Source organism: Momordica charantia, assembly GCF_013281855.1.
Source record: "Momordica charantia cultivar OHB3-1 chromosome 4 unlocalized genomic scaffold, Mcharantia_2.0 BLBB01000004.1, whole genome shotgun sequence".
Taxonomy (NCBI): domain Eukaryota; kingdom Viridiplantae; phylum Streptophyta; class Magnoliopsida; order Cucurbitales; family Cucurbitaceae; genus Momordica; species Momordica charantia.
In genome coordinates, this window is record NW_028275162.1 from 4,929,365 (window position 1) to 4,956,845 (window position 27,481).

The 27,481-nt window shown below is 36.6% G+C and overlaps 2 protein-coding genes across 7 annotated transcripts; both read right to left on the minus strand.

Moving 5' to 3' along the window:
• Window positions 1-7,950: 7,950 nt before the first annotated feature.
• LOC111017408 (cyclase-like protein 2) lies at window positions 7,951-10,836 on the minus strand. 2 transcript variants are annotated; one of them, XM_022293157.2, is made up of 6 exons: window positions 10,302-10,831; window positions 10,039-10,083; window positions 9,701-9,773; window positions 9,135-9,232; window positions 8,979-9,049; window positions 7,951-8,254 (listed from the first exon to the last, which is right to left on the minus strand). In XM_022293157.2, the coding sequence occupies exons 1-6, from the start codon at window positions 10,726-10,728 to the stop codon at window positions 8,129-8,131; spliced, it is 840 nt and encodes a 279-aa protein (XP_022148849.1). In that variant the 5' UTR covers window positions 10,729-10,831; the 3' UTR covers window positions 7,951-8,128. The 2 variants fall into 2 exon arrangements, with proteins under 2 accessions (XP_022148849.1, XP_087979663.1); XM_088123537.1 differs by lacking the exon at window positions 7,951-8,254 and adding an exon at window positions 8,264-8,563 and having other exon boundaries at window positions 10,302-10,836.
• Window positions 10,837-16,564: 5,728 nt separating this feature from the next.
• On the minus strand, window positions 16,565-22,913 carry LOC111017417 (cyclase-like protein 2). 5 transcript variants are annotated; one of them, XR_002602281.2, is made up of 9 exons: window positions 22,467-22,913; window positions 22,170-22,214; window positions 21,937-22,009; window positions 21,514-21,611; window positions 20,924-20,994; window positions 19,478-19,613; window positions 17,316-17,511; window positions 17,114-17,202; window positions 16,565-16,864 (listed from the first exon to the last, which is right to left on the minus strand). XR_002602281.2 is itself a non-coding variant. In XM_088123299.1 (7 exons), the coding sequence occupies exons 1-6, from the start codon at window positions 22,861-22,863 to the stop codon at window positions 19,488-19,490; spliced, it is 810 nt and encodes a 269-aa protein (XP_087979425.1). In that variant the 5' UTR covers window positions 22,864-22,913; the 3' UTR covers window positions 16,565-16,856; window positions 19,478-19,487. The 5 variants fall into 5 exon arrangements, 2 of the variants coding, with proteins under 2 accessions (XP_087979425.1, XP_022148862.1); XR_015790490.1 differs by having other exon boundaries at window positions 17,299-17,511; XR_015790489.1 differs by having other exon boundaries at window positions 17,114-17,511.
• Between the last annotated feature and the right edge of the window lie 4,568 nt (window positions 22,914-27,481).

Sequence of the window (27,481 nt, forward strand, 5' to 3'; positions counted from 1 at the left end):
CTGGATTTTAACATTTCACCCTTAACTTAAAAAAGGTTAAAAGGCTAAAATCCCAAGTCCGTAGCCATTCTTCATATCGTTCCTCGTACCCCCAAGTTCGGAGGCTTGATCATTTTGAACTTTTCACATCGCCCCTTTGCCTTGAAGGTTTGAATTTTAAGTTCGTCGGTGGTTTTGGCATCACACCTCGTACCCTTAGGCTTCCCTTAGGCTTCGGAGGATTGAATTTGAACCAACTGCTGGAATGTGATTGCGTGGGAGTCCGTGGCCCCCATTTAATTTCTGGTCGAACTCGGAAGCATGAAATTAAATCATCACATTTATTCCGATCATAATTCTTTTGGAACAGTCGTTACAGATTCATTGAAAACCCTTTTGGCATTTCAAGGATAATAACGCTTCAGGTGTTCCGCATTCCACGGGTGCGCGAGGACATCTCCTTTCAGATCGGCCAATATATACGTCCCAGGTCGGACTATGCCCTTGATCTCAAATGGGCCCTCCCAGGCCAGATCAAGGGCACCCACATGCGTTTGGACCCTCATTAAGACCAGATGTCCGACCTGAAAGGCCCGAGGTCGAACGCGGGCATTGTAATGTCTGGCCATTCTGCCCTGATACTCCGCCAGGCGTAGCTGGGTCATTGCTCTTCTTTCTTCCAACAAGTCGAGGTTGAGGAGCAGCTCTTCCTCATTTGTCGTAGGCTCGTAATGCTCTACTCTGTCAGATGGCATGCCGATCTCAACCGGGACTACAGCTTCGGAGCCGAAGGCCAGGGAGAACGGGGTCTCACCCGTCGACTCTCGTTGGGTGGTCCGGTACGACCATAGAACCTCTGGTAGCTCCTCGACCCACCTGCCTTTCTTGGAGTCCAGTCTAACTTTGATGCCTCGCTTGATGATCTTGTTGACTGCCTCCACCTGCCCATTTGGTTGCGGATGTGCGGGGGACGAGCTAAGATGACTTATGCCAAGTTTGTTGCAAAAGTCTTTGAACTTGGCGTTGTCAAACTGCTTCCCATTGTCTGTCACTATGGCCTGCGGTATACCAAAGCGACATATGATATTCGTCCATACGAAGGACGTGACCCTAGATTCCGTTATGTGGGAGAGCGCTTCGGCCTCGGCCCACTTGGTGAAGTAATCCACAGCAACCACAGCGAACTTGGTCTGGCCCTTGCCCAAAGGGAAAGGACCAATGATGTCTACCCCCCACTGCGCGAATGGCCACGGGGCCGAGATGGGGGTGAGCAGCTCGGGAGGTTGGTGGATTATGGTTCCGTAGCGTTGGCAATTGTCGCAAGTTCTAACGAACTTCTTGGCGTCCTGGCTGAGGGTCAGCCAATAGTATCCTTGTCAGATAACTTTGGCTGACAGCGACCGGGCGCCTGAGTGATTGCCGCACACTCCTTCGTGGATCTCTCTGAGGACGTACAGGCCCTCTTCAGGGGTTAGGCATCTCAATAGAGGCAGGGAAAAGCCACGTCGGTACAATGCCCCATCTCGGACCACGAACCGAGTTGCCCGCCTTGCCAACTTTCTGCGCTCCTTGGGGTCTTGTGGTGAGTTGCCCCTAATGAAGTCCGCGATCGGGTCCATCCATGAGGATTCTGGAGCGCTGATCTCCATCAGATCTGGCTCTAAGATCGAGGGATTATCTAGGATCTCGACGGGGACCGACCTGGCCAGGTCGGTCTCGTATGCCGATGCTAACTTGGCCAAGGCGTCAGCATTAGAATTTTCCGCTCGCGGAATCCAGCTTACTTCGTAAGTTCGAAACTAGGCGAGGTACAATCTGACCTTGCCCAAATACTTCTCCATTCGGGTGTCTTTGGCTTGGTACTCGTCTCTGATCTGGCTCACAACCAGCTGGGAGTCACTGAAGACCTTAACACAAGAGGCCCCCAATGCTCTAGCGATTCGCAGGCCGGCAATAAATGCTTCATACTCAGCCTTGTTGTTAGAAGTCCGGAAGTCGAACCGCAAGGCATACTCAAATCGCTCGCCCCTAGTCCGAGCAAGAGGACCCCGGCTCCGCACCCCTTCTCATTGGAGGATCCGTCGACATAGACTGTCCAAGGTAGGTCGGACTCGCTCAGCTCGGAGGGTGGTGTGAGCTCGGCTATGAAATCTGCCGCTGCTTGTCCTTTCAACGCAGTTCTGGGTTCGAACTGGATGTTGTACTCACTTAGCTCTATTGCCCACTTCATTAGGCGTCCAGAAGCTTCCGGCTTATGGAAGATGCTTTTTAGGGGCGAGTTAGTGAGCACCACCACCGTATGGGCTTGGAAGTATGGTCTGAGCCGTCGGGCCGAGGTGACCAAAGCGAGAGCCAACTTCTCCATCTGAGGGTATCTAGTCTCGGCTTCGGTCATAGCCTTGCTTGTGTAGTAGACCGGGTTTTGCCGCACTTCTTCTTGCCTGATTAGGACCGAGCTGACGGCACTGTCTGACACTGCTAAGTACAATTGGAGCTTGTCCCCCGGCATGGGCTTGGCGAGCAAAGGTGCCGAACTGAGGTAGCTCTTCAATTGCTGGAACGCTTGCTCGCACTCCGCTGTCCATTCAAACGGCCCTTTCTTTCGTAGGATTTTGAAGAAAGGAAGGCACTTATCTGTCGCTCTTGAAACAAACCGGCTCAGGGCCGCAACCCTGCCATTGAGACACTGAAGCTGCTTCAGCGTCTTCGGTACCTCCATCTCGGTCACGGCTTTAATCTTTTCGGGGTTGGCCTCGATTCCCCGGTTATTCACCATGAAGCCGAGGAATTTTCCCGAGCAGACTCCAAAGGCACACTTAGCAGGGTTGAGCTTCATTTGATATGCCCTCAGAACCTCGAAGGCTTCGGTCAGGTCGGAGAGATGCGACTTAGACTGCTTGCTCTTGACAAGCATGTCGTCCACATACACTTCCATATTTCGGCCGATCTGCTTGGCGAACATTTTGTTCACCATTCTCTGGTAGGTCGCTCCTGCGTTCTTTAACCCGAAGGGCATGACCTTGTAGCAGTACAGACCTTGGTCTGTTATGAAAGCGGTATGACCTTCATCTGGGACATGCATCTTGATTTAGTTGTACCCAAAGTAGGCGTCCATGAAGGTGAGCAGTTCGTGCCCGGCTGTGGCGTCCACGAGCTGATCAATCCTCGGCAGTGGGAAGCAATCTTTCGGGCATGCCTTATTTAAGTTCGTAAAATCTACGCACATTCTCCACTTGCCGTTAGATTTTTTAACTAATACAATATTGGAGAGCCACTCGGGATACGAAATTTCTCTTATGTATTCAGCTTTCAAAAGTTTGTTAACTTCCTCAACAATTACATCACTCCTCTCCTTGTTTATAGGTCTTCTCTTTTGTTTCACAGGTCGGAATGATGGATCTATGCTGAGGCGATGCGTCATAATTCGCGGGTCAATGTCAGGCATGTCCTCATGGGACCACGCAAAGACGTCCGAGTTGGATCTGAGGAAGTGGATTAGCTCCTCTCTGTCGGTGGCCCCCAGCTTGGTTCCTATGCTTACCTGCTTCTCGGGACTAAGCAGAGGAACAAGCTCGAGCTCCTCAGTGGGTGCAGCAAACTCCTTCCTCGGCAGGTCGGCCTCGAACTCGAGCGTCCCATCCCTACCGGCGAGAGTTTCGAGGGCGCAGACCGATGAGCCTTTGAGTGCGGAGGCATAACACTCCCTCGAAGCGGTCTGTTCTCCTCGGACCGTGCCCACGCCGTTGGGGGTGGGATACTTCAAAACTTGAAGCACCTCGGCGAAGGTGGCCGGGGCCTCCTCTCCAAGTTTCACCGTGAGGGCTTCGTCGGCTAGACCGGTGAGGAAATAGCACATGGCCGAGTCATCGGAGCAATGTGCAACCTTCAACTGCTTCTCCTGGAATCTGGTGACATATTCTCGCAGCGTCTCACCCTCCTTCTGCCTGATGGTGGCGAGATGGGTCGCTGTCTTTTTGTCATAGTGCCGAGAAGAGAACTGGGCGAGGAACTCCCTTCTCAGCTGAGAGTAGGTTGAGATCGACCTGGCTGGCAGTCTCCGATACCACAATCGCGCGCTGCCAGTAAGCGCGATCTGAAAGGCGCGACACTTGATTGCGTCTGATGCCGCTTGGAAGTCCATGAGGCCTTCAAAGACCTCAACATAGTCCTTGGGGTCCTTCGTCCCATCATAAGACTTCACGGTAGGAGCTTTAAACTTCGGAGGGATTGGTGCTTCCAAAACGTCCGAGGTGAAAGGCGATTCTCCCAAGTCGCCATCGTTCAGTGAATCGTCTTTCTGCTCACATTTGGCCTTTAAGGCCTCCACCTGAGCATCGAGCTCCCCCCTCAGCTGGTCGAACTCCTCCCTTGTGATTATCCCTGCGGGATTGTGAGAGGATTCAGCCTGCTGGTTGGAGCTCCTGTGTGAGCGGGATGGTGACTGCCCTTTTCGGAGAGACGAGCCTCTCTTTCTGTTGAGATGCTCACGGAGGTCTCCCCTCTGGCGAGTGTACCCCTCGCTCTCGTTGTCTTCGGGACGTTCCTCCTCGGCTGGACCGAGGTGGGAACCCCTTTGCTCGCGTACGTCCACGCACGTCACTCGATTTTCAGATCGGGACCCTGCGCCTGCAGCTAGCATCATTTCGTTATAAATTTCTTCCATGGAGCGCATTTGTGTGCGCATTGCCTCCATCTCTCTATTGAGCGCATCAAAGTTCTCGCTTGTTGGAGCCGGGGCTGGACCCCGGGCGCTCTTCTTAGAGGTCCCACCTCGGCCACGGGTGGCCTTGGACGTCCTCGGGTGCGCAGGCGGTAGGGCAGGCGCGGTGATCCGTGCCGACCTGCGGAGGGGTTCCGCTGCTAGGCCGTCGTGACCTTGCCCCTCTACCGCTGCTGCTCCGACCTCCCTCTGGTGGGCATCGCTGGCAGCTAGAGTCCTTCGATCTGTCGTATTGGTCGAGTTCGCTGGTTGAACCATGTTCGCTCGCGTGTTGGTTTAAAAGAATTGGGATGACTTAGATTGTCGTTCCCACAGACGGCGCCAAATGTTTATGCAAGGATGTGCACAACAGTGTGTTCCAGATTGCAGCTTGAACTCGGCCTCCGGACCGACCTGAACGCTTGGGCGGACCTGCACAAAAAGGTGAGCACTCCGACGATCAAGTCAGTATAGGTCGGATTCCCAGTTTAGTTCGAGGCCAGAAATCATCGTACCTGATCGGGGAGTGAGGTCCTCTACTTATGGGTGGTGGTCCCGCTAATCTCGCGACGGTTACACCCAGTAATCTCGGGACTGTCGGTTACACCCGGTAATCTCGGGATCGACGGTTACGCCCTATAATCACGCCGCTGACAGTTGCTCACATCGGCCCCTACCGAGCTTCCCGGTAGGTCGGACCTCGGCCAGGTTCATCTCGGCCCTCATACTTAGCATCTGTCAACGCTAGTGGTGGTGATCTCGGCGGTCCGAGCTGGGCATGACTCATGAGCCATCTTGGAGAACCAATAGGGGTCCTCCACGTGTCCAGGGTATTCCCTTCCCCAAACACATGAAGTGATATGCCTTTAAAAATCGAGTAGGTATATATATAGAAAAGTGATTTACATGAAGTGATATGCCTTTAAAAATAGTGTAGATAGTTAAAAAAGACTAGCATCATCTATAAAAGGGACCACTCCTCTAAATAGAAGTAGGTATTTTGCGGAGATCGGGGTGGGGATTCCTCGTATGGAATTCACAGGGATTGGGTTCCCTGTGGGAATTTTTTTATTTTTAAAATTATTTCTCAATTAAATATTTTTTTAAGGAAAATTTAATTAATTACTTAATTTTCAATGATAAATTTTTATTTACACATTCCGATCCTCTATATATTGGGTGGGTAGAGAAGAATATGATTTTTTTAGTATATGTATATATAGAGAGAATAATAAGATTTTTTTAGTGTATATATATAAAGTGAGGCAGGACGGAGAATGGAGAATGCATTCCCTATCCCCGTTTAGGTGACTAGAGAAAAACTTTCTTCATCTCCACTGCACGGGAAATTTAAATGGGGATGTCCCGCCCCATTTACGTGGATCCCCACGGGTCGCATCTTGGTGGAAAAATGAACATCCCAATAGAAGCAAAGTAGCACGTATATATATATTTTTTCCTTAGACAAAATAGGATGGCATGGTCTAGAAAAAGTGATTTGATATTTGATATGTTATTATTACTGCAAAATTATAATATGTTTCATGTGTCACTTTATTTTAGCCTATTGTCCATGTTATCTTTAGCTATAAAGAAATTTTATTTTTGGATAATTGAATAGTCATGTATCTATTTTTTTAGTAAATTGAACCAATGTTTGACCAACAGGCATCTAGACTACATAAAATCACAATGGGCTAAATATATAATAATTTAGTCATTAATACTTTTGTATTTTTTTCAATATGATCTTTTTATCTTTTAGAAGTTTTAATTTTATCTTTAATTTATTGATTTTTAATGAAGTTATTGTTGTCATAAAATGTTAAAACTAATTAACAAATTGATGATATTATAATGTCAAAATATACTTTAACTTGATGAAATATAATCATCCACCCATAAAATAAAAAAACTTATTTTATATAATTTTGTACGTACTAAACTTACTTAACCCAAACTTACCTATTGTATAGAAAATTGATCTATATATTGGATGGTAACAATTGACAGCCTTATAAAAATATCATTATTTTTAAATTAAGGACTTAATCAAAAAAATCAATGCGTGAAAGATAAAATTGAAACTTGAAAAGATTATTAAGCCTCGTTGATAATGTTTCAATTGACTATTTAAGATACACTTCTATTGAGTTTGATATCAATAAATGAATTTAATATAATTAATTTATTAAAAAATGTTGATGTTTTTTTATCTTCTTTCAGTACAACATTTGGGTTGAGAATTTAAATCCACAATATTTTGTTGGAAGATATATGTCTTAATCAGTTTATTGATGTTAGTACGTTATAATGGAAAATTCGAAAACAATGAATTTTCGTCAAAATGGATAAAAATTGAATTTAAACAAATTTCAGTAAGCTCATCCATCCACGGTCAAGATCCAATCAAACATTGATCCAATGGTTGAAATTAACTAGAAATCTAGATGCCAATGCAATCACCTGTGTTACAAGTTTGGATGTTCTTCCATAGATGAAGATTTCATCTAGAAAATAATGACTGATGAGTTGGGAAGAACATCTGTATATAATTTGTTAGGAAAATACATTTTTTAGCCTATAAATTCGAAAATTATTTCTTAATATTTTAAGAATCGAACATCTGGACCATTGAAATTTGTAAAATGTTTCAAAGTTCATCATTGAAATCACTATTTTAATACTAATCCAACCAAACAAGTCAAATGATGATATCAACATTTGGAAAAAGGATCATATATAATTAACTTGTCACATCATTCAAAATTTCAAAATTAAAAACATATGTTTGTTAATATTACTAAACGTATATTTCAGGAACTAAAAAGTATATTTCTATCTAATTTTTAACTTCAAGCTTACACCCTTGTGAGATATCCAAGATTAATTGGATTGTTTTTTTCTCTTTTTTCCCCTAAATTTATTTAATATTTAGGGTAAAAAAGATAAATATCTTGCCAAATAACATGCATCATTTTGTTTACCTTCGACCAAATGTTGATGAAATGTCTAAGTCCCACAATTTCATAGAAATATCGATGGAAATATTGATAAAATATCGTTGTCGATAGATATTTTCATAAAAATTAAAGAAATTAAAAAATTATAGAAAATATATAAATTAACAAATAAATATTTTCTATATCTAAATAAGTTAAAAATAATTAATATTAATATTATGTAAATATTAAGTGACATTTCGTTGATATTTTTTATATTTTGTCAATTTTTTTTGTAATACAATAGAAATGTCGATTTACCCTCATATCGATGTCGAACTCATGAATACATAGAAATGTCAACATGTCGACGAATATTTAATACCAGGTCTTCAACAAGAGTTCTGGAATAACATCATCTTGAGCTCTAACTTACCTGAGGATGATGATATTTCTACTTCATTTGAAACTAATTCTATCGACACTGTCAAAGTCACAATAGAACTTACTACTTAATTAGAATGCATCTTATCGGCGACCCCTCGGCGCCAAGCAACCTAAGAGGTAAGCAATGGATAGAATATAATCCTGGCTGGACGCCGTCGAGCTTTAAACCTTCAACGATAATGGTTTCCTGAAGCAAGAAGATGGTATCAGTGTTTGTGATTGATCTATGATAGTATCAGGTTGAGCTTGTTAGTTACTCAGTATCTAAAAAAGAAACCACGGATGTGTGGAAAAGCAATAATCTCTTTTGAGCAATTGCTACTGATAATAATGTTAGTCATGCCTAACGACAAAGGCACAGAAGGAAAACAAATGCAGAGTGCCAACAGTAAAACATGTGAAACAGAAGAAAATGGGGATCGGATAGAAGCTTCCTGAAAGAGTAGCGGTAGGAGCGGGATGGGGGTGACCATTCGTCGCTTCCTTTTACTTTTAACTTCATAGAAATAAGGGAGAGACAGATGATTAGTATCTATGTTTAACTAGGCAAGAGGACTTTCTTCCTTCTCGTATCAATTATCAGAAACCATTGTTGATGGAATCTAAACAATACCATTTCATAATTTTAGGAAGTAATTGATAAAATTTGACTCATAAGATGAAAATTTAGTGGTCATCAGCAACAGTAAATAGAATTACCTTAATGAAAACTCTAGGTACTCTGTCTGTCCAGGCACATTCATTACAGAAAATAAATGTAGTTCATTTATTGCAAACAAGCTCTATCTCAGTAATAGCATTCCAATTCAAGGAGAAAAAAAATGATGAATTAAATAGTCAGAAAGAAGAAAGTCCAGAGAAAATTCATGCATAGAATACATTCTCTACTACTCCAGAAAAAATTTCCTTACCCTGCCCTCTAGAAATTCTAGATGAGATGGAATAAGATCATCAAAGGCTGCAACTGATAAGTAGTCAATTCCTGCATAATTGAAGCAGACTTCAGTCGAATCATTGGGCTCTCCTAAAAGAGATCAAAGTTAACAGAAGAGTAATCTTTCTCTCACCAACAAGTTTGATATCAGTGTTCTCTACCAGCCATCTTGCTCCATCCTTCATAAATCCCACATAGCTTGTATCAAACTCCCTTTTCCACATGAGACGTCTGAAATAGAATGGATCACCAAGTTGAGAATTGGAACTTGGAAGACTTTCTCCATTACAACTACAGTTTTCTCTTATGATTTTCATTGCTAAATTGCATAAAAAAGATTAGCTCTACTTTCAACTAAACTAAATTTCACTTAGTAACAAGTTACTGAAACCATCTTTGAGAAAGACGGTAAAATAGGCAAACCTGTGAAAGTGAGGATTAAATATCTGTTGCCTTACCAGATTTGTGATACTTTTCAGACATTAGAAATTAGGAAAAGACATGAACATGGTTTTTCAAGTTCAAATTTGATTCATAAGGAACAAATAAGGAAACAAATAAAAGATCAAATATCAGGGCTAACAAGGTAGAAGATGCTAATTGGACAATAATATAGGTAGGTAGTCTAATAGCATTTTTACCTAAAATACAAATAAAACGAAAACGACACAGGAAGCGCATGTAACTGAAAGTTCTCACCTGTCTGTATTTAATGTTCTGAAGAGTACACGACGCACTCCTTTGGGAATATTTAAAGACTTCATGACCTCAGCTGCAACAAATAGAAAACCAAAATTTGTTTCAACACCCACTTCAAGTTTTCATGTATCCCAAAATAAATATCAAGACTCATTTGTTCCTCGTTTTTGGATTATGTATTACTTGGTAGATACAGTGTATAATTCAGAAAAATTGTTAAATCTATCCACAGCACACATGTCTTATAAACATATCTGCAAACATCAGAGACCGTGCAAAGCTAAACTAGTGAGAAACACACAAATGGCAAGCAAGAAAAACAATGGAGGATGCCGTACCAGTAATGTTCTTATCCCTTGGAACGTCAACTAACAGTCCAGGACCTGAAGGAACAAATACATAAGACAACCAAAACAGTGTTTTAGTCAATAAATGCATTTTAAGCGATTATAGTTTTCGCACTAAATTCACTGTTTCCAGTACTAATCAACAAATTCCAAGAGTATGAACTTCAATTTCCAAGGCTTCTATTTAAGATAAATCCATAGCATCAAATCCAACAAAATCACACCGAAGAAAATCAAAGATTAGAATCAAATACCATTAAGGACTTCCAGGTCGAGTGTATCAACATCGAAACCAGCATCGAAGTAGTGATCGAAAACATGACCAGGCGCATCGACGTGCGTGCCAGTGTGAGCTGGAAGCTTAATTTCAGAATTATTAGCGAGCGAGCCGTTCTTCATGCTCTTCGGAAGCGAGAGGAACTGGCCAAGCCCTTCGTCAGATTCCCATGACGGCATATCTGCAGTGACGCGATGACTGATGTCGATTATTCGTCCATTATCGTACACCTCCCGACGAATTGGAATAAGGCCGGCATCGCCGCCGTTGGAAAGTGAGCAATCGGTGGCTGCGGTGTCGACGACGGAGGGGTACGCTATGTTGGAACTGGAAGCGCCGGCGAGAAGGAGGCCGGGAAGGGCCTGAAGCAAGGCGAAGAGAATCAAAGAGAGTGGGAGAATCATGATCGGCAGAGCTCCGGAGGAATTTGGTGGAGAAATATTTGAGGAATAATTTGGAGTTGCAGAGACGATGTTTACCAATTTCCAGATGCTGTTTCAAAAATAATGGGGACAAGGGATTGTACGCTTCACACAAGTGGACGAAAATTTGTGTCAGTTCCTACGTGCCAAGGACTGCCAAGGACAGTCTCAGGTATACCATTTCTATGGTTCAAATGGTTAAAGTACCTATCAAAGGTGTATCTCGGAAGGAGGGAGGGAGAAAAAAAAACTTAGAAAGCGTGTATCCCGGGCTGGGATTGCGGTCCGCAATTGTTATAGAACAATCCCAGACCGGGATAGTATTTTTTAATACCATCCCAGTTCGAGTATGCAATCGCAGTCTGGGATTGTGCAATCCCGAGTCAGGATCCACGCTGGTTTTTTTTCCTCCTTCCTTCCTTATTCCTCTTCTCTTAGCCCTCTTTTTGTCAATTAAATGTCAAGCATTTAATGCAATATTAACTCGATATTTATGGAATCTTACTTTTTTTTAATAAATGTAATGATGTAAATTCGATTTTCCATATTAACGATTAAATATTTAATATTTCATTATGTAATTTCAACTTTTTTTAATAGGTTTTTTCCATATTAAATTTATAACTAACTATTTGAGTTAGATTTTTTTTTAATTCGTAATTGATTTTTCCAGTTTAAAAGTTAGAATTTTTAGATTTGTAATTCATTATTGTAAGGTGTATGGTGAGACATTGGTAGAGGGAATAAAGATGATGAAGAAATTTACTTTTTGAATATGGATGATGTTTTAGTAATTTTACAAAGTCAAAAAGTGAAAATAGGTAAAAAATTAGAAGAGAGGGCTAATGAGCCAGAGATTTTAAAAATGGGTCAAAAGTCTGAATTAAGAGAGGGACAAAAATCTCAATTTCGCTTCCTCCTCCCCTTCTTATGAAACTCAACCATCAACCATTGTCTCCATCCCACCGGCCATCAACGTTGCCGTCGCCAATCTCCTCTGATGAGGTTCGCTGGCAACGAAGAGGGAACAAAAGAGAGAAGCACCTCTTTTTCGTTCCAGATTTGGAACAATGCTAAATTTGGAAGGCTTCTGAGGAGGAAAGAAAGTAGAGAAAATTATAAAATAAAGTTTCATATTCAATTCAATTCCCTAATCTCCATGCAAATATATCATCTTATGTATAATAAGATAATTCTTAATCATAATAGGAATAAAACATCTCAATCAAAATGGTATCCAAAATTAAATTCTAAATCTCAAATCATATTAAATCGATTCTCAAATCATATCAAATCGTTTCCTAAATTATATCAATCTCATAACAAACAAGGAGACATCTGTCTTCGACAATGCTTGTCTTCCACAATGCTCGTTGTCGTCGATGCCGCCGCCCACTACCATCGTCAATGATTTGAAGCTTCGTTGGTAACAATTGGTCTCAAGTTCCAGATCTTAAGCTTAATTGGAATCAATCCTGTTGTTCTCTTTGACATTCCAAATCCAGATCTGGAACACATTTCGAATCTGTAAGCTTTTTTCTGACGACGGTAGTGGGCATTCCAGATCTTGCTGCCGGCAAAGGTCATCAGAGGAGATTGGTGGCGACGGTGTTGATGGCTGTCAAGGATGAAGATAGTGGTCGGTGTAAGAGCAAAGGGAAGAATACAATATAAGAAAATACGTTGTTGCGTCGTAGAAACCATGGTAAGTAAAGTTTGGCACGACCATGGTGCTAAATCGTTAGTCGTCGATTACTTCCTAAGATTAACACAAAACCTAAATTCAAGCTTGCACTCATGGAAAACGGATTGGAATCAGCTCAAAACAAATTTAAAAAATAGAGAAGAGAAACATGACAGAGAAGCAGGGGGAGGAATGGAAGAATTGTGTCTCACAAATCAAACAAAAGAGGATATATATATATATATATAGGTAAAAACGTTTTTCCTTATCATTAATGAAAAAATGGTTTTTATCGATTAAAACAAAAACTTTTTAGCAATTTCAATGAGAGCATATTTATCCCACAATGTCTAAAAATGTTCAAATAATAGCAAGGATTAGTACATTGAGCTATTTACAAATCATAATTACATAAAAACATTAAAATGTATATAATTTACACTCTTGTCATGAAACAATCCTAATTAGGATGGTATCCATGACACGAATTACTAGTATATCATTTTTGTAATATTAAATCATTTTTAAAATCACAAATTGATAAATTGGGAGGTTACAATTTAAATCCCTTAAAATTTGCTTAACTGCACCCTCCAAAGGTAAAATATATATATATATATATATATATATACATCAAAACTACAAAAATCCTCAAAATCATCCATTTCCGAAAAAATTTGAAACCCCTCCCTCTGACTCTTCTGCTTCCTCTGTTTTTCGTCTTCGACCGATCGTCTCTGCATTCCTTCGCCTCCGTTGCCATTCGGTTGCCTCCTTTCCGACCGTCGTATCTGTTCTTCTTATTTTGTTGCAATCTCCGTTATTCTTATTCAAAAACCTGCCGTTTCCGTCCACTCCTTCGTCTCCGGTCGCCGTTCCCTCGTCTCTGATCCCCCTCCATTGCTGGAGCAGTTCGTCTCCGTTTATCCCGATCAAAAGATTTGCATAACAATATATCTTAATAGTTTTCGCTTTCAGATTTGTACAATGTTGAAAACCCTGTTTTTTTTTTGTATTGTTAAACTCTTTCAATGTTCCTTCCATGCCCCAAGTAATCTCCAACGGTTGTTTTCGATTTCTAATTTCGTGTGAACTATTGTATATATGGAGATATAAGGAAGTTTATATGGAATTTAGTTTATATCTGGATACATCCGAGGGTTGTAGTTGGAGAGTGAGTTGCTAACAATGATTTTATTTTAGAAACCTAAAAAATCCGGATATATCCGAGGGTTGTAGTTGGAGAGTGAGTTACTAATAGTGATTTTAAGAGGTTTATATGGAATTTAGTATGTATCTGGATATATCTGAGGGTTGTAGTTGGAAAATAAGTTGCTAACAGTGATTTTATTTTAGAAGCCTAAAAAATTCTGATATATCTGAGGGTTGTAGTTGAATAGTGAGTTGCTAACAGTGATTTGAGGAAGTTTATATAGAATTTAGTTTATATCCGGATACATCCGAGGGTTATAGTTGGAGAATGAGTTGCTAACAATGATTTTAGGAAGACTTGTACCTGTTGAATAAGGGAACAGTGGGAAATTACAAAATGGGAGAGAATGATTTAGATATTTTTGTAATTAATAATATTGGTAAATCAAGAGAATCAATCTTTTTCCAGGAGTAAATTAAGGTTTTTGAAAGAGTAGGGAATAGTGTTTAAAATTTGTATGGGATCCATAATCATTTATGGAATTAAATATTTTACATTTAAAAAAACAAATAACTATAATAAATATAAATACAATAAATAAGGATAAAATCGAAACTAAAATAAAATTCTACCTGCAGAAATCTAAAAGTGTAAAATTAGAAAATTTTAGATATTTTTGTAAATAAATTTTTAAAACAAAAACATTATCCCTGATGGCAATAATAGCTATGAGCCCTACACTTTATTAAAACATTTCAAATCAAATGTGAATGGCCCATGATGATTTCAATCAAATTTGAAAGGCCACGGGCCTGACACTATGCTCGCAATACTTGGTCAAAAGGTTTGGGTCCAAAACATAGAATGATTTATAACCAAACTATTTATTTTTGACGTGGACAACACCAAAGACTATTTTTACATCAAAGATTATTTTTATTTTGAAAAACATCTTTCTCCTTCGTGGAAGAAAAAGAGGGAGCTGCCTTGGTAAAAAAAGAAGAAGAAGAAAAAAAATCCAATCATCATAAATAAATTGATAAATTAATATATTTGTCCAAATAAATAAAATAAGTCACTAATTTAACTGTCACGTCATTTTACCTTTAGTTAATTATCGGTCAAATGAAGTTAGGGCTATTTAGAATTATTTTTCAAACTTCAACAATTAAAAGTGTCTCTTTTAAAACTTCAAGATCAAATAGACACTAGCCTTAAAACTCACGGACCAAAAGTTGTGAGATAAATATGTTCTCTTTTACCGTTTATTGTCACGTCATTTGTATTGTTTTTTTTTAATGATAATTTCTATATATCTCCAATCAATAAATTGTGAGCTCGATTTCCCACCCTCACATATTGTACTTAAAAAAATAAGAAAGCGATAATTGGTATATATCTCCAACCATGGGGCTGTGGGTTGGAATCCCCTCTCCAACTAGTCGATGAAAAAGGAAAGAGGGAAAAAAAAAACACAAGAAATTTGAATTTAAAATCACTATTGCTCGGTAAATTTCTTACCTTTCGAAATGAAAAGTGTCTTCCTCAATCACGCAATCATTTTCTTCGTCTTTCTCCTGGCTTACATGGACTCACACACTTTCTACCGACTCTGTTCTACAATAAATTTTCTCCCATGAATATATTTTGCTCATGAAGTTTTTACTCTTCACCACTCTCCTTCAACTATTATGGCGTGTGAAGCTTTTCATAGTCAATGAAACCATTCGTTGATAATTATTTTGGTTTTGGTTTTTTTATTTTTAAAAAATAGGTTGTTTTTGTAACCAATTTAATTTTCTATTTTTTATTTTTTTAAATTATTTTGAAATTTTACATAAAAAATCTGATTTTTTCTTCTAAATACTTAACTTTTTTTTTCTCGTATTTATCTCTAAAAAAATTCTTTCTCTCTAAATTTTTTTTCTTTATAAATTTTTTTCTACAAAATTTAGTTTTCTCTTTCTAAAATTTTCATATTTTGAATATTTATTATTATTTGTCTCTTTTCGATCTTTTTCTATATTTTTCTTTTTTATTTTTTTTCTAACCTATCGGTTTCATTTCTCTCTCTCAAAATTTAATATTTTTCCTAATTTTTTCTATCTAAAATTTCGTTTATAACTTTTATTTCTCTTCATAATCTAAAAATTATACCTTATTTTCTCGTTAGATTTGCTTTCGTTGTAACTTTTATTTATCTCTGTATTTATTTATTTTCTCTAAAAATTATATTTTGAATATTGTTTTTATCTATAAATTTGTTTCCACTATAATTTTTTTTCTTTTCTTTATATTTTTTTCTTTAGCATATTTTTTCCTCTTGATTTTACCTTTTTTTATTAAAATTTTTCTCTTTTTACCTTTAACTTTTATTTTACTAATTTTTTTCTAAATCTTTTTATTTATCTCTCTAAAATTTATTTCCATAGGATCGAGTCCCAAAAATAGGAAATGCATGTCCGGACCCTATCCCCGACTCCATTTTGTAAATAATTAATATATATTTATTACACTTTTTTATACTTAAATTCTAAAAATAATTAAAAATAATTATAAAACCGATAATTTTTCTCAAAAACATCTCTCAGACCAAAGAACGAGATGTAGACAGGGATTAAAAATTTTCACGAGTACAAGAATGGGAAAGAGTATCCTCACTCGCACTCACATCATTGTCATCTCTACTCTACATAGAATTTTCTCTCTCTAACGTTTTTTGTATTAATTTTAATAAGTTAATGGAAGAAACATTTTATTTTTTTATTTCTTTATTATTAAAATACAATTTTAAAAGAATGAAGAAATACAAACATTTGGCACTAAAAATATAATCTTTTTCTTTATCTTTGTCTTTATCAATGTGCTAGGCACATACTTTCAACCAAAAATTGTGGGTTCAAATCTTCATCCACACATGTTGTACTTAAAAAAAAAATAAATTAATTAATTAATTAAATACACATTGAAACGAGTAGCAATGATTTCCAACAGACTAATATTTCAAGCAATGTGAGCTGACAACAAAGGAAATTTTTAAAGCATATATATACAATATATAATTTCGAATTCGAGCCGAGTTGAACCAACTACTAAATAATTGAACCCAAGACCCAGAATTTATTTAACACAACTGAACCGTATTTGGTTCGTTTGGGTTGCCGGGTTTTTTAACACCCATACCGTAAATGCATCATATAATACTTACCTATTTTACAGTGTCTCCATAATTTGGAAGCTGAAGTAATGTTACCAACGATGCTTCATTGAAATCTGAGAGTCTGAGACAAAGGAAACAAGATCAACAAATTAGTACAAATGTAAATAGGCCCAAGTTCGAGTATCGAAGCGGCACAAATGCCAAAAAAAAAAAAAAAGGTTACAATGTGATAGTCTTAGTTTTGTATTTTCATTTAGGACCATTTAACTAATATTTTGATGTTATTAGTCAGTATCTATTCTCAAGTTCTAAAAATTAGTTATTTCTATGGCCGGGTAAGAATTAGATAGCATCTAGGATATTTCTTTACCTCCACCATGCTATTGGACATCTGTAACGTCCCAAGCCCAGATTCGGAATCTAGATGTCCCTTCATCATGCTTTATCCTCACTCACGTGCTTCATGTTTCATAGTAAAGCAACTAGAGGGTCACCCAACCTCATATGGTTCCAAGTCAAACACGTTGAATTTTGGAGTTTTTACGATTGAATTACCGAAAAGAAGAGTGCACCTTGTTAGTACAGGTAGTAACTATCCATTCTTTTAAGTCTTAAAACATTCTTCCATGGTCTCAGGATCCATTTCATTCGGATGTGGTATCGATTCGAGCATCACACCATCAAATTTGTTTGATAACGAAACCTTTCAGACTTCCATAAACATGTTTATAAATACTTGATACTATGTGGCCACCTATTAGGATTTAACTGACAACAAAATATGGTAAGGTCAAACAGTTGCCCTATAAAATTAGTTGAGGTACATACAATCTAATCTGAATACTCATAGATATTTTATATATAAATAATAAATCATTCAATGGTTCATTCTATGTTTAAATATGATATAGAAAAGTCTAAGTCAAAATTAGAATTGGTTTATTCTAAATCTTATCAAATTTAGAGTCCAATAACTAGATGAAAAACTCTAAAAGGGTATGCAAAATAAGTATGAAAAAACAAGTCCAAACCATCGACACCAAAATGGTACCTTCAAATTTAATTGGGAATATTCTAAAAAAACTAGATAGTCTGTGTTTGGTTATTACGAGCTAAAACCTGGCTTTACAAAAAGACATTTCAAGTTTGTCCTACGATAATAACTGATATTATTCAGCAATTTTTTTTACTTTTAACTAATTTTACAGATTTTTTTTTGAGTAAATTACACAAACCACTCCTAAGGTATAATGATTGTTGCAATTGCACCTATAAACTTTCGATTGTAAAAATCAAATCCTTAAATTTTTACAAGTGAAAAAATTGTACACATCAACTCTTAATGGTTAAATTTAAACCCATAAACTTTGATAATGGAAGAAATTACACCACTAAAACTTTCAATTTGTAAAATTAAATAAAAAAAAATCTATCTTTCTTTTCTCTCCCAGTTTTTCTCCTATCATTCTACTTTCTCTCTCATGGTACTCATTCTCTGCGTCTACCTCTGTACACCGCCAGTTTCCGATCTATCACCAGTTGTTGTCTTTTCCGGCTAGTCTTAGCCCTCAAGTTCATTATACAATATAATGGTAGTAGAATTTATTTTCTAAAACTATGGCCACGAATTGGGTTCATCTTTCTTTTGGTTCTCCCGGTTGTTTACCAATTTTTCTTCAAAGGGGTTGTCTGAAACTAAGGTTGTGACGAGCCTAACTTCAATTCTTTAACTGTTTTTGGGTCTAAGAGATTTATTTTGGACGGAATCGAATACAATACGCATAGAACACAAGTAATAGAGTCCAAACGGCCATAGGATTCGAACAGGATCGAGCTCAGAATTGTGGATTCGAAGCCCACAAATCTGAAACTCAAATGGAACTATTGGGATCTTAGTTGAGGGTCCAAATTCCTCATCTGCATCTTTGCTTCTCTAGCCGATGTGTTCTCAAAATCTCTGGTGCAATTTGGGATCAAGATGAGGAATTCGGATATGGGTTCCTTCTTTCCAGTGTACACAAGTAGAGAGAGACGGAGAACATGAAATGGTAGAATGAGATGAGGAAAAGTGGGAGAGAAAGTAAAAAAATAATTTTATTTTTCTTTTTTTAGTTTTAGAAATTGAAAATTTTGGTGTGTAATTTTTTCAATTATCAAAGAGGGTTTAATTTTTATAATTAAAAATTTATGGATACAATTTTTTCACTTGGAAAAGTTTAAGGGTTTAATTTCTTCAATTATAAATGTTCAAGGGTTTAATTTTTACAATTGAAAGTTTATGGATGTAATTGCAACAATCATCATACTTTAGGGTGGTTTGTGCAATTTACCCTTTTTTTTTACTCATTGTCGAGAAACTAGTAAGACTTTAATATTCTAAATAGGCGGTGACCCCACAATGAGGTTTGACTTTAAACCCATTTTCCCCAAGTTCCTTTTACATTTTTCACTTGGCTACATTAACTTTCTTTTTTTTCTTTTCTTTTCTTTGTCTCATGGGAGACAAATCCATGTGGTCAAATACCTTCCCTCTCTTATCATCTTTCTTTTCCCTTCAAATTTTTTCCATTTCTTCCTCTGTCCTACTACAATCACAAGGCACAGGAAACAGGATTTTTTGTCCAATTGACGCTATATGCTTATGCTTAGGGAATGGATATGTGATAATCATCAAGAGATGCAAGTGATAATTGGATGATTGATGAATAATCAGTTTTATAAAAATGAAACTTACTAGATGGTTTTTATTTGATCAGAATGCATCGTATGGGCGATCCCTCCGCTCCGAGCAACCTCAGGGGCAAGCAATGAACCGAGTATAGTCCCACCTCAACGTCGCCCAGTTTTAGGCCTTCCACCAGAATGATTTCCTTAAACATACACAAAAGTTTTAATGTTACATTGGTTACAACAAGAGCCAGAAAGTACTTTTTAATTCCAAGTATTAAAGAGTTTCAAATAACGGCCACTGAGTGCAGTTTCTACAAGACTTTGCTAGTATCAGATATCACTTGAACCATAGTTTGTACTTCCACTCATCCTCAGAACTAAGTGGTCATGCTCTGAAATTATGTTGAATTGACAGTAATCTATAAAAAGATTCTATGGCTTTTCTGAATTTATCATTTGCATTGCCTTCATCCTTCAGTGCGATATTAGTTGGCAACATATCAAATTAATAAATGCACTGATCAAGCACAGGGTAGTAATCATTCAAAGAAATCCCAGTTTTTCTGCTCATGTACAACACAAAAACAAGGAATGTTCACTTCAATGCATATTAGAGGTGTTCCAATTTAATTGCCTGTCCCCATGAAATTCCTCATAAAATTTCGTGGGGAACGGGGCGAGGATTCCTCAGGAGGAATTATTTCCTTTTCTTTTTTTAATAATTTCTCGATTCAATAATTTTTTTTAAAATTCTAATTAAATACTTACTTCTCAATGATCTCCATTTAGAGAGGTAGGTCATCTTCATTTAGAAGAAAATTTCTTAAAATTCCTAATAAAAACAATATAATTTTTAATCTTAGTCCAATTATCCATACACCACATATAAGTCCACATATCTCAACAATAATATTGAATTTTACACAAAAATATAAATAAATAAATAAATATATATATATATATATATCGATCAATCAAGGTGGGGCAAGGCTCCCGTTTAGGTGACAGAGACAACCCCGTTTAGAGCAGAGCCCCAGAAAAATGACATCTCTAATGCATATCAAGGCCACACATAAGAGTTGGAAAGATCAATACTCAAAATAAACTTCATCCAAGTTTTAAGGTTTTAAGGTGTGTTTGGGAGTGCTTAAAAAATACTTAATACAAATCACTTTAATGTTTGATTCTACATTTTTAGAAGTGTTCTTAACGCTTCTTGGACAAGTACTTAGGCCATAGCACTCTACAGGTGTACAAGTACTTAGGCCATAGCACTCTACAGGTGTTTATTCACGAAGAACTATAAGGTCTTTTTTACTTTTTTCAGAAGCACTTATATGTTACTACTTCTAAAAATGATTTTTCAATAGAAGGTATTTTTAACCATGTCAAAAGCACTGAAATATAGCCCTGGTTAGTCAAATATAACCCCACTTAACGAACCATGGGAGATGCACAGCCACAAACAGAGCATTCAGAAAGATATTTTGGGTAAAATTGAAAGTCTTACTCTGCTTTCTAGAAACTCAAGGTGAGCTGGAACCAGATCATCATCGGCTGCAACTGACAAGTAATCAATCCCTGTTTTTAATTATAAACAAAATATTAGCAATTTAGTATTATAAAAAGGGAAGAGTATTGTATTAAAATTATGGAAATAGAAAACAAGTATGCTAATTCTTATTACTTGGGGTGGACCATAGAAATCCAACATATGTGAACATAAACAGAAAAGTATCACTCATCATCTCCAAGTTAAACGCTCTGTCTTGTAGATTTTGGGAATGCAAGCAACCAATCCTCGCTTCAGCTTCCCATTACATAGAACAAGGAAGATCCACGAAGAACAAAAATGAAGCATGTACTTCAAATTTGCGAACCACAAGGGTGCTGGTAGCAAAACATTCAACTAATTGATGATTTTGTTCAAGTGGTACTTCCAGATAGAACTATTAGAGAACATCAATTTTTTTGGAGCGACTCTACTCTTTTCCTCAAGCGAAGTGTATTTTTTCTATTTATCAATCAGTATGTGCCCTTTATACCATATTTAGCATCCTAAGATTGCTCAAAGAAGACGTTGCCTATATCAATTCTCACCAACAAGTTTGATGTCAGTATTATCCACCAACCATTTTGCCCCGTCCTTTAGGAATCCAGTATAGCTTGTGTCATATTCCTTTTTAAACATGAGCTTCCTGAAATGGTAACTTCCACGTTAGTATAACTCCATTCTGGACAGTGGTCAATGATTTTGATAATGTAAGGGATAACAAGAAGTTAAAGAGGCTTTGGAAGGAAAGTTAGAACACCATTTCTTATGTTGTTTTGTAGCTACAGTTATGTACATGGTATAACACTTCTCATAATTCAAGTGAAAAGCAGAAATTTTAGTGCAAAACAACAACTAATGGATTTCGAACATGTTGGATTTGAGACAGTCTAAATATAAAGACACCTACAATGCAGGACTTCACAACTTCAGCTGTACTAATACATTTCTGACCAAAAAAACGACTTCACCTGTCGGTATTTAGTGTCCTGAACAACACACGAATTGTGCCTTTGGGAATATCCAAGGACTTCATAACTTCAGCTGTACGAATACATTCTAAAGATAAGTCCAAAACACAGTAAACACACTTTCTTAAATAATTAATGATCAGATAAGTAGAATTTTATCTTGTTCATATCAATCTAATACTAGCGTCGTGTGGTAAGCCACTCATATACAGGGGTGTTCAAAAAATACGTACCTGTTATATTTTTGTCTCTTGGTACGTCCACCAACAATGCAGGGCCTAACATAACAGACAAACATCACTATTTATTGCCCTAACAGAGGTTGCTTCCTCTTTCTCATATAAACCTCAATTATCGAACATACAAACAAATTTCAACAACTTCCCACCTCCAGTTTTACCGTAATCAAGTGATTTAACAACAAAATTTGAGAATGAAAGGATCAAAACTCAGCCGTGTTCAAAACTTTTCAGCTAAAATTATGAAAGGGGAAAAACTTTAGAAGATGACACCGCATCCGTACGGCTTACCATTAAGCACTCCCAAGTCGAGCGTATCGACATCGAAACCGGCATCGAAGTAGTGATCGAACATGTGACCAGGAGCGTCGACGTGGGTGCCGGCATGATTCGGGAGCTTAAACTGGGAGAAATTGGCGATTGAGCCGTTCTTCATGGTGATGATGAGCCAGACGAACTGGCCGAGCCCGGTTTCCTTGTAGTCCCAGCAGGGCGTCTCCGGGGAGTAGCGGTGAGTGATGTCGAAGATTCGGCCATTGCCGTAAACCTCTCTACGAATTGGGATGAGATTGCCGTCGCTGCTGGAGAGCCGTCGCTCAATTTCGTCGGATAGGCAAGGAGTTGCGGCGGCGGAAATGGTAAAGACCACCACCAAGTACACTACTGGTAGCCGGCGGGAGTGGCTCATACTTTCTCTAGGAAATGGCGCGATTGGATTATTTGGGATGGCAAATTAATGCCTTAAATATTTATATATTTTCTTAAATATTTCATAGTCAAACCTAACGTAAACATAGCTCGTGCATAGATCTTTGATCTATGTGTTCCAAGTTTGAATTATTGGCTTGTATGGTTGTTTTATAAGGTAAATTAGTTTGTTTCGTAGGGTTGGATTCGCATCTTTTGGATCTCTTAATGCAGAACTAGAATTATTCATGAGGTTGCTAACTCTCCTGTGAGAGTCTCTGAGTTATTTGAGATAGATAGTTTATGGTAATGGCCAAATCTTTCGACTAATACTTTAAAGATACAAGATTTTGTGGTAATTATAACTCCTCGGTAGGGGATGGAGGATAGTGTTATCTTGATCTTTGGCGACATTGGGTTTGTTTACTATTTCAAGTGCTTAGGATGCTCTCCTCCTAAGGGCTCTAAAATGCTATGACACCATGTAATGTAGTTTAATGGTTGTATTCCTAAAACACTCGTTTGTGAGTTGGTTGGCTATTCGTAATCATTTGTCGATCCGAGATAATATGAGTTCTTGGGGTCTGTTTAGTCTAGTATTTTGTGTTCTTTGTTCTTATGGGATTGAGTCTTGGAACCACGTCTTCTATGATTGTATATCTAGCAAATTTGTTTGGGATTGTATGATTGTCTTTAGTGGTTCCTCGCATAGTATTTTCTAAAGGAATACTGAGCTAGAATGGATTTGTCGTATTAGCAGAGGACGGTCTCCTAGATGTAGAGTTTGGAGGATTGCTTGGGCTACATCTATTTCTCTTATTTGGAGAAAGCATAATTCCATAGTCCATGGCGGTGCCCTTCATCCGGCTTCGATAATTTTACAACTTGTTCAGAGTGATGTTTTTTCTCGTGCTACCACTACTTGATAGGATAGCAAGGCCGGCTTAAGCTATAGGTGACTGCCTAAGGCCCCATTCTAGGAAGACCTCATATTTTTCCTATAATATATAATATTGATATTTATTTTATTTTATTTTATTTTTAATTATAAATTAAATTTAAAACATAAAATAATTTACTAATTACTTTTCATAATTTTTTCCTGGAGGAATTCATAATTTCTTTTATAATGAAAATACACACTATTAAAAAAATCCACAATTAATAGGTTTATAAATTTCTTTCAATTTTGATTGGCTTACCTTTCAAATTTGTTAACCCTAAACTTTCTATTCATGTTTATTTCAAGTTTCCTCAAAAATCTCGACCTATTAAAACAAGTTCCTCAAAATTTTCCTAAGTATAAGTTGGGAGTGTGGGAGACCTTCCATATTTTGTAATCTTTTTATTTATTTTTTTCACTAACCAAAACTTTTCAAGTTCTATAAAAAACTTCATAAATATATTAGATAGGTTACACTAATTTTAGGTTGAACTCTCGCCCTTTCTCACTCTCGACCTCTCTCAAATCTAAAATTTTCATTTTGATCTTATGTAGTCTCACAATATTATGGATTTCTAGAGTAGAAATTGAAACTTTTTTTCTCAACTCAACCTAGTAGCTTCAAACTTCCAGGTTTTTCGTTCAAATTTTTTTACTTTTTTTTTATAAATTATTTCATATTGTTGATTGCTCAAAATATAATATAAAAGATTTGCTTACTTAGAATATCAATATGTGAAAATATGAATTATTGGAAGTAAAAGTAATAAAAATGACGAAATTATAGAAGAAATGATAAATATAGACAAATCAATAGATGAAATAAAAATAGTAGATGATGATATGGTTGTGAATAAATGAAGTATCTAATCATGAAAAGCAAACTTAGAGAAAAAAGATTGCTAAGGAAATTGCAAATGATATGAAAATACAATCAATATTTCGCGAAAAAATAACGAATCGAAAAACAAAAAACAATTTGATGAGAATGTTGATATTGAAGAAACACGGTTACCGCAAGATTCAATTTCACGTATATAGAAATATCTTTCAACTTCTAATTTGATACGAAAATTTTAAAGTCATGTATAAAAAATTTTAAAGTCATTATATAATGATAATATAAAAAGATATTGTAGTAATCTTGAAAATATATTAAAACATGATACATTATCAATTTAGATTAATTTCTTGAATTAAAAATATTAAGAGAAGTCTGACAAAATTAAATTGATTTTATTAAAATATTAAATTATATAAAAAAGGTAAATGTTCAAATGTATATATTGCCTATAAAATATTATTAACAATATTAATAACAATTATTTCTGCTGAAAGAAGTTTTTCAAAATTAAAATTAATCGTATTTAAGGTCAATTATGTCTCAAGAAATATTAAATGGATTGATCGTATTGTTCATTGAAAATGATATATCATGAATTTATCAAATTTTGATACATAATTTTGCATCTCAAAAAGTAAGAAAAATAAATTTTAAAATGCTTAGTCAAAGCGTTCTAAACTACATAAGAATCAACTCAACCAATAAGTTCTTCTTGCATCTCGAACTCAAAGCTAACTCCTAGCCCAAAAAAGCATCCAGCAATTTTAACTTCTCTAACATGGTTGCTTAAATTTTCTTTTACCATATTGTCTTGGCCAAGAATGGAACTTACCTATAAGTAGTATAACATCTCAACAAGTTTTGTTACTTTTTTTTTTATTTTTTCCTTCTTTGGTACTATAACTCTGCTCTTTTTTTTAGTACAACATTGAGGAAGGGATTCGAACTCACAACCTGTTCGTTGGAGATATATGTCAATTACCGTTGAGCTATGTTCGCTTTGATAGATAACTCCCTCTTGCCCCTACATGTTGTTTTGATTTCTCCATGTACAATTTTTTTCTTTTTTGTAACTTTCTTGTCACAATTTTCGAGCTTAATCATTTCTCCTTAAAATATCTATTTTAATTTTTAAAATTTTTAAAATAATTATTTTGATCTGTTCTACCACTCTATCCACTAAATAATGCTCACATAAGTATATTAGTACATAAAATCCTAAGACTTTTTAAAATATAGATATACAAATTAAATAGAAACAATTCTAAAATAACAATATTGGATTGCTTATCGATAATGATAAATACGAGTCAATTGCTGAGTAGTGTTTTGGTCAAATTTTAGAAACCACAACTTATATTGAAAAATAAAAGTTACTAAAAATCGAATATTTGTATAACATTTTTGTTTCTTGTTTATTATTTATTGATAAAGAATTACAAAACTATGTCTTGATAAATATTTTTTATTTATCATTATTTTTTTCTATTTAAAAATTTAAAAAATTGAATAACTATTTTTTATTTTTTTTATCTACAATTTTAAATTTAAAAAGTAAAAGTTTATATGAAAATTATTTTTTTGAAAATTAAATATTAACAAATTTTACGTTTAATGTATTTTTTTAAATATTTATTATACATTTTTTTACGTCATTCTAAGTTTCTATAATTTTCTTGCTTGGAATTTTATTAATTAAGCATTTTCTAAGCATATTTGCTGGGATTACATTAAGAATGATAAAATAAATACTATGTAAACAAGAAACTTTATTTTGTGCCAACAAGAGCATAGCTGGTTTAGATACGTGTCTCCAAAAAAGTCGTGAGTTAAAAGAAACTTTATTTTATTTTGTTGTGTTGGAAACTTGGAGTTGATTTCTTGCACGGCAAGTATAAACGTTTGATAGGTTGTGTTATAGGGAGAAAATAGAGATCAGACTAAACAACTGAAAAGAGAGGAAAGAGAGCCGAAGAACGAGTGGACCCGAAGAGAGGTAAGTGGGTCGAGGTCGAGGGGTTCTCGGTCCAGTGGCTGATAACCTCTCGAATGCGCCCCGACCCCGTGCAAGCCCAGTTCGAGTCGACTTGGCCTCGGCCCTGAATGCAACGTAAAGCACACTCCTTTTAAGATCTCCTTAGTGCATAAGGATTCAACTTACGTAAATCCTAAAGGGAATAGGATTCAACTAATGTAAACCCTAAAGGGATTGAGTTCAATTGATGTAAATCCGGGATTAAGATTCGACCTCTATAAATACGAGGTGGGTAAGCTAAACCCTAGAGGTGTGCTTAAAAAACCCTACTTTCTATACCCAACTACTCTGATACCAACTTAAGCATCAGAACTTGTGTGGCAAAAGCTACACCGATCTTAGTGTTATTCTGTTCTTCAGGTTTAGTCGATCCCTTTGTTCTAAAAGATTGTTGCGAATTTGGCAAGATTCTAGGAGGCCAAATTTCTGCATCAGGTTGAAAAGAGTTTAGTCATTATAATGACACAATTTGAAGACCAAACCTTTGCTAATTACTCACCTTCACAAGGGACGAGTTGAGTATGCTATTCTCACATAGTGCAAACCTACAACAATTGATGTTAGAAACTCAACCTCTCTAAATAGTTCATACCTATTTATTAACTATAGATCCTGGATAGACTAACTTGAGCGTCGTAGCCTTTTTTTCTCTATGTGCATGTTGTGTGCGTTCATCACTCACATTCGAGTCCAAACTTGGTAGATTTGGTCAAATTTTCTAATCAAACATGTTTTTTCTAAAATTTCTAAGCAACTTTAAAAACATTTATAATAACAATTACTAAGAGCTATATCTC

What these genes read in the sequence shown, in the direction of transcription:
- LOC111017408 (XM_088123537.1), bottom strand. Translation starts at nt 10,728, where the DNA reads ATGATTCTCCCACTCTCTTTGATTCTCTTCGCCTTGCTTCAGGCCCTT. An exon ending in CGACCTGGAAGTCCTTAATG is followed by an intron (nt 10,084 to 10,301) that starts GTATTTGATTCT and finishes TTGTTCCTTCAG; the next exon opens with GTCCTGGACTGTTAGTTGAC. An exon ending in CACTGATATCAAACTTGTTG is followed by an intron (nt 9,050 to 9,134) that starts GTGAGAGAAAGA and finishes TCAATTATGCAG; the next exon opens with GAATTGACTACTTATCAGTT.
- LOC111017417 (XM_088123299.1), bottom strand. Translation starts at nt 22,863, where the DNA reads ATGAGCCACTCCCGCCGGCTACCAGTAGTGTACTTGGTGGTGGTCTTT. An exon ending in CGACTTGGGAGTGCTTAATG is followed by an intron (nt 22,215 to 22,466) that starts GTAAGCCGTACG and finishes CTGTTATGTTAG; the next exon opens with GCCCTGCATTGTTGGTGGAC. An exon ending in TACTGACATCAAACTTGTTG is followed by an intron (nt 20,995 to 21,513) that starts GTGAGAATTGAT and finishes AATTAAAAACAG; the next exon opens with GGATTGATTACTTGTCAGTT.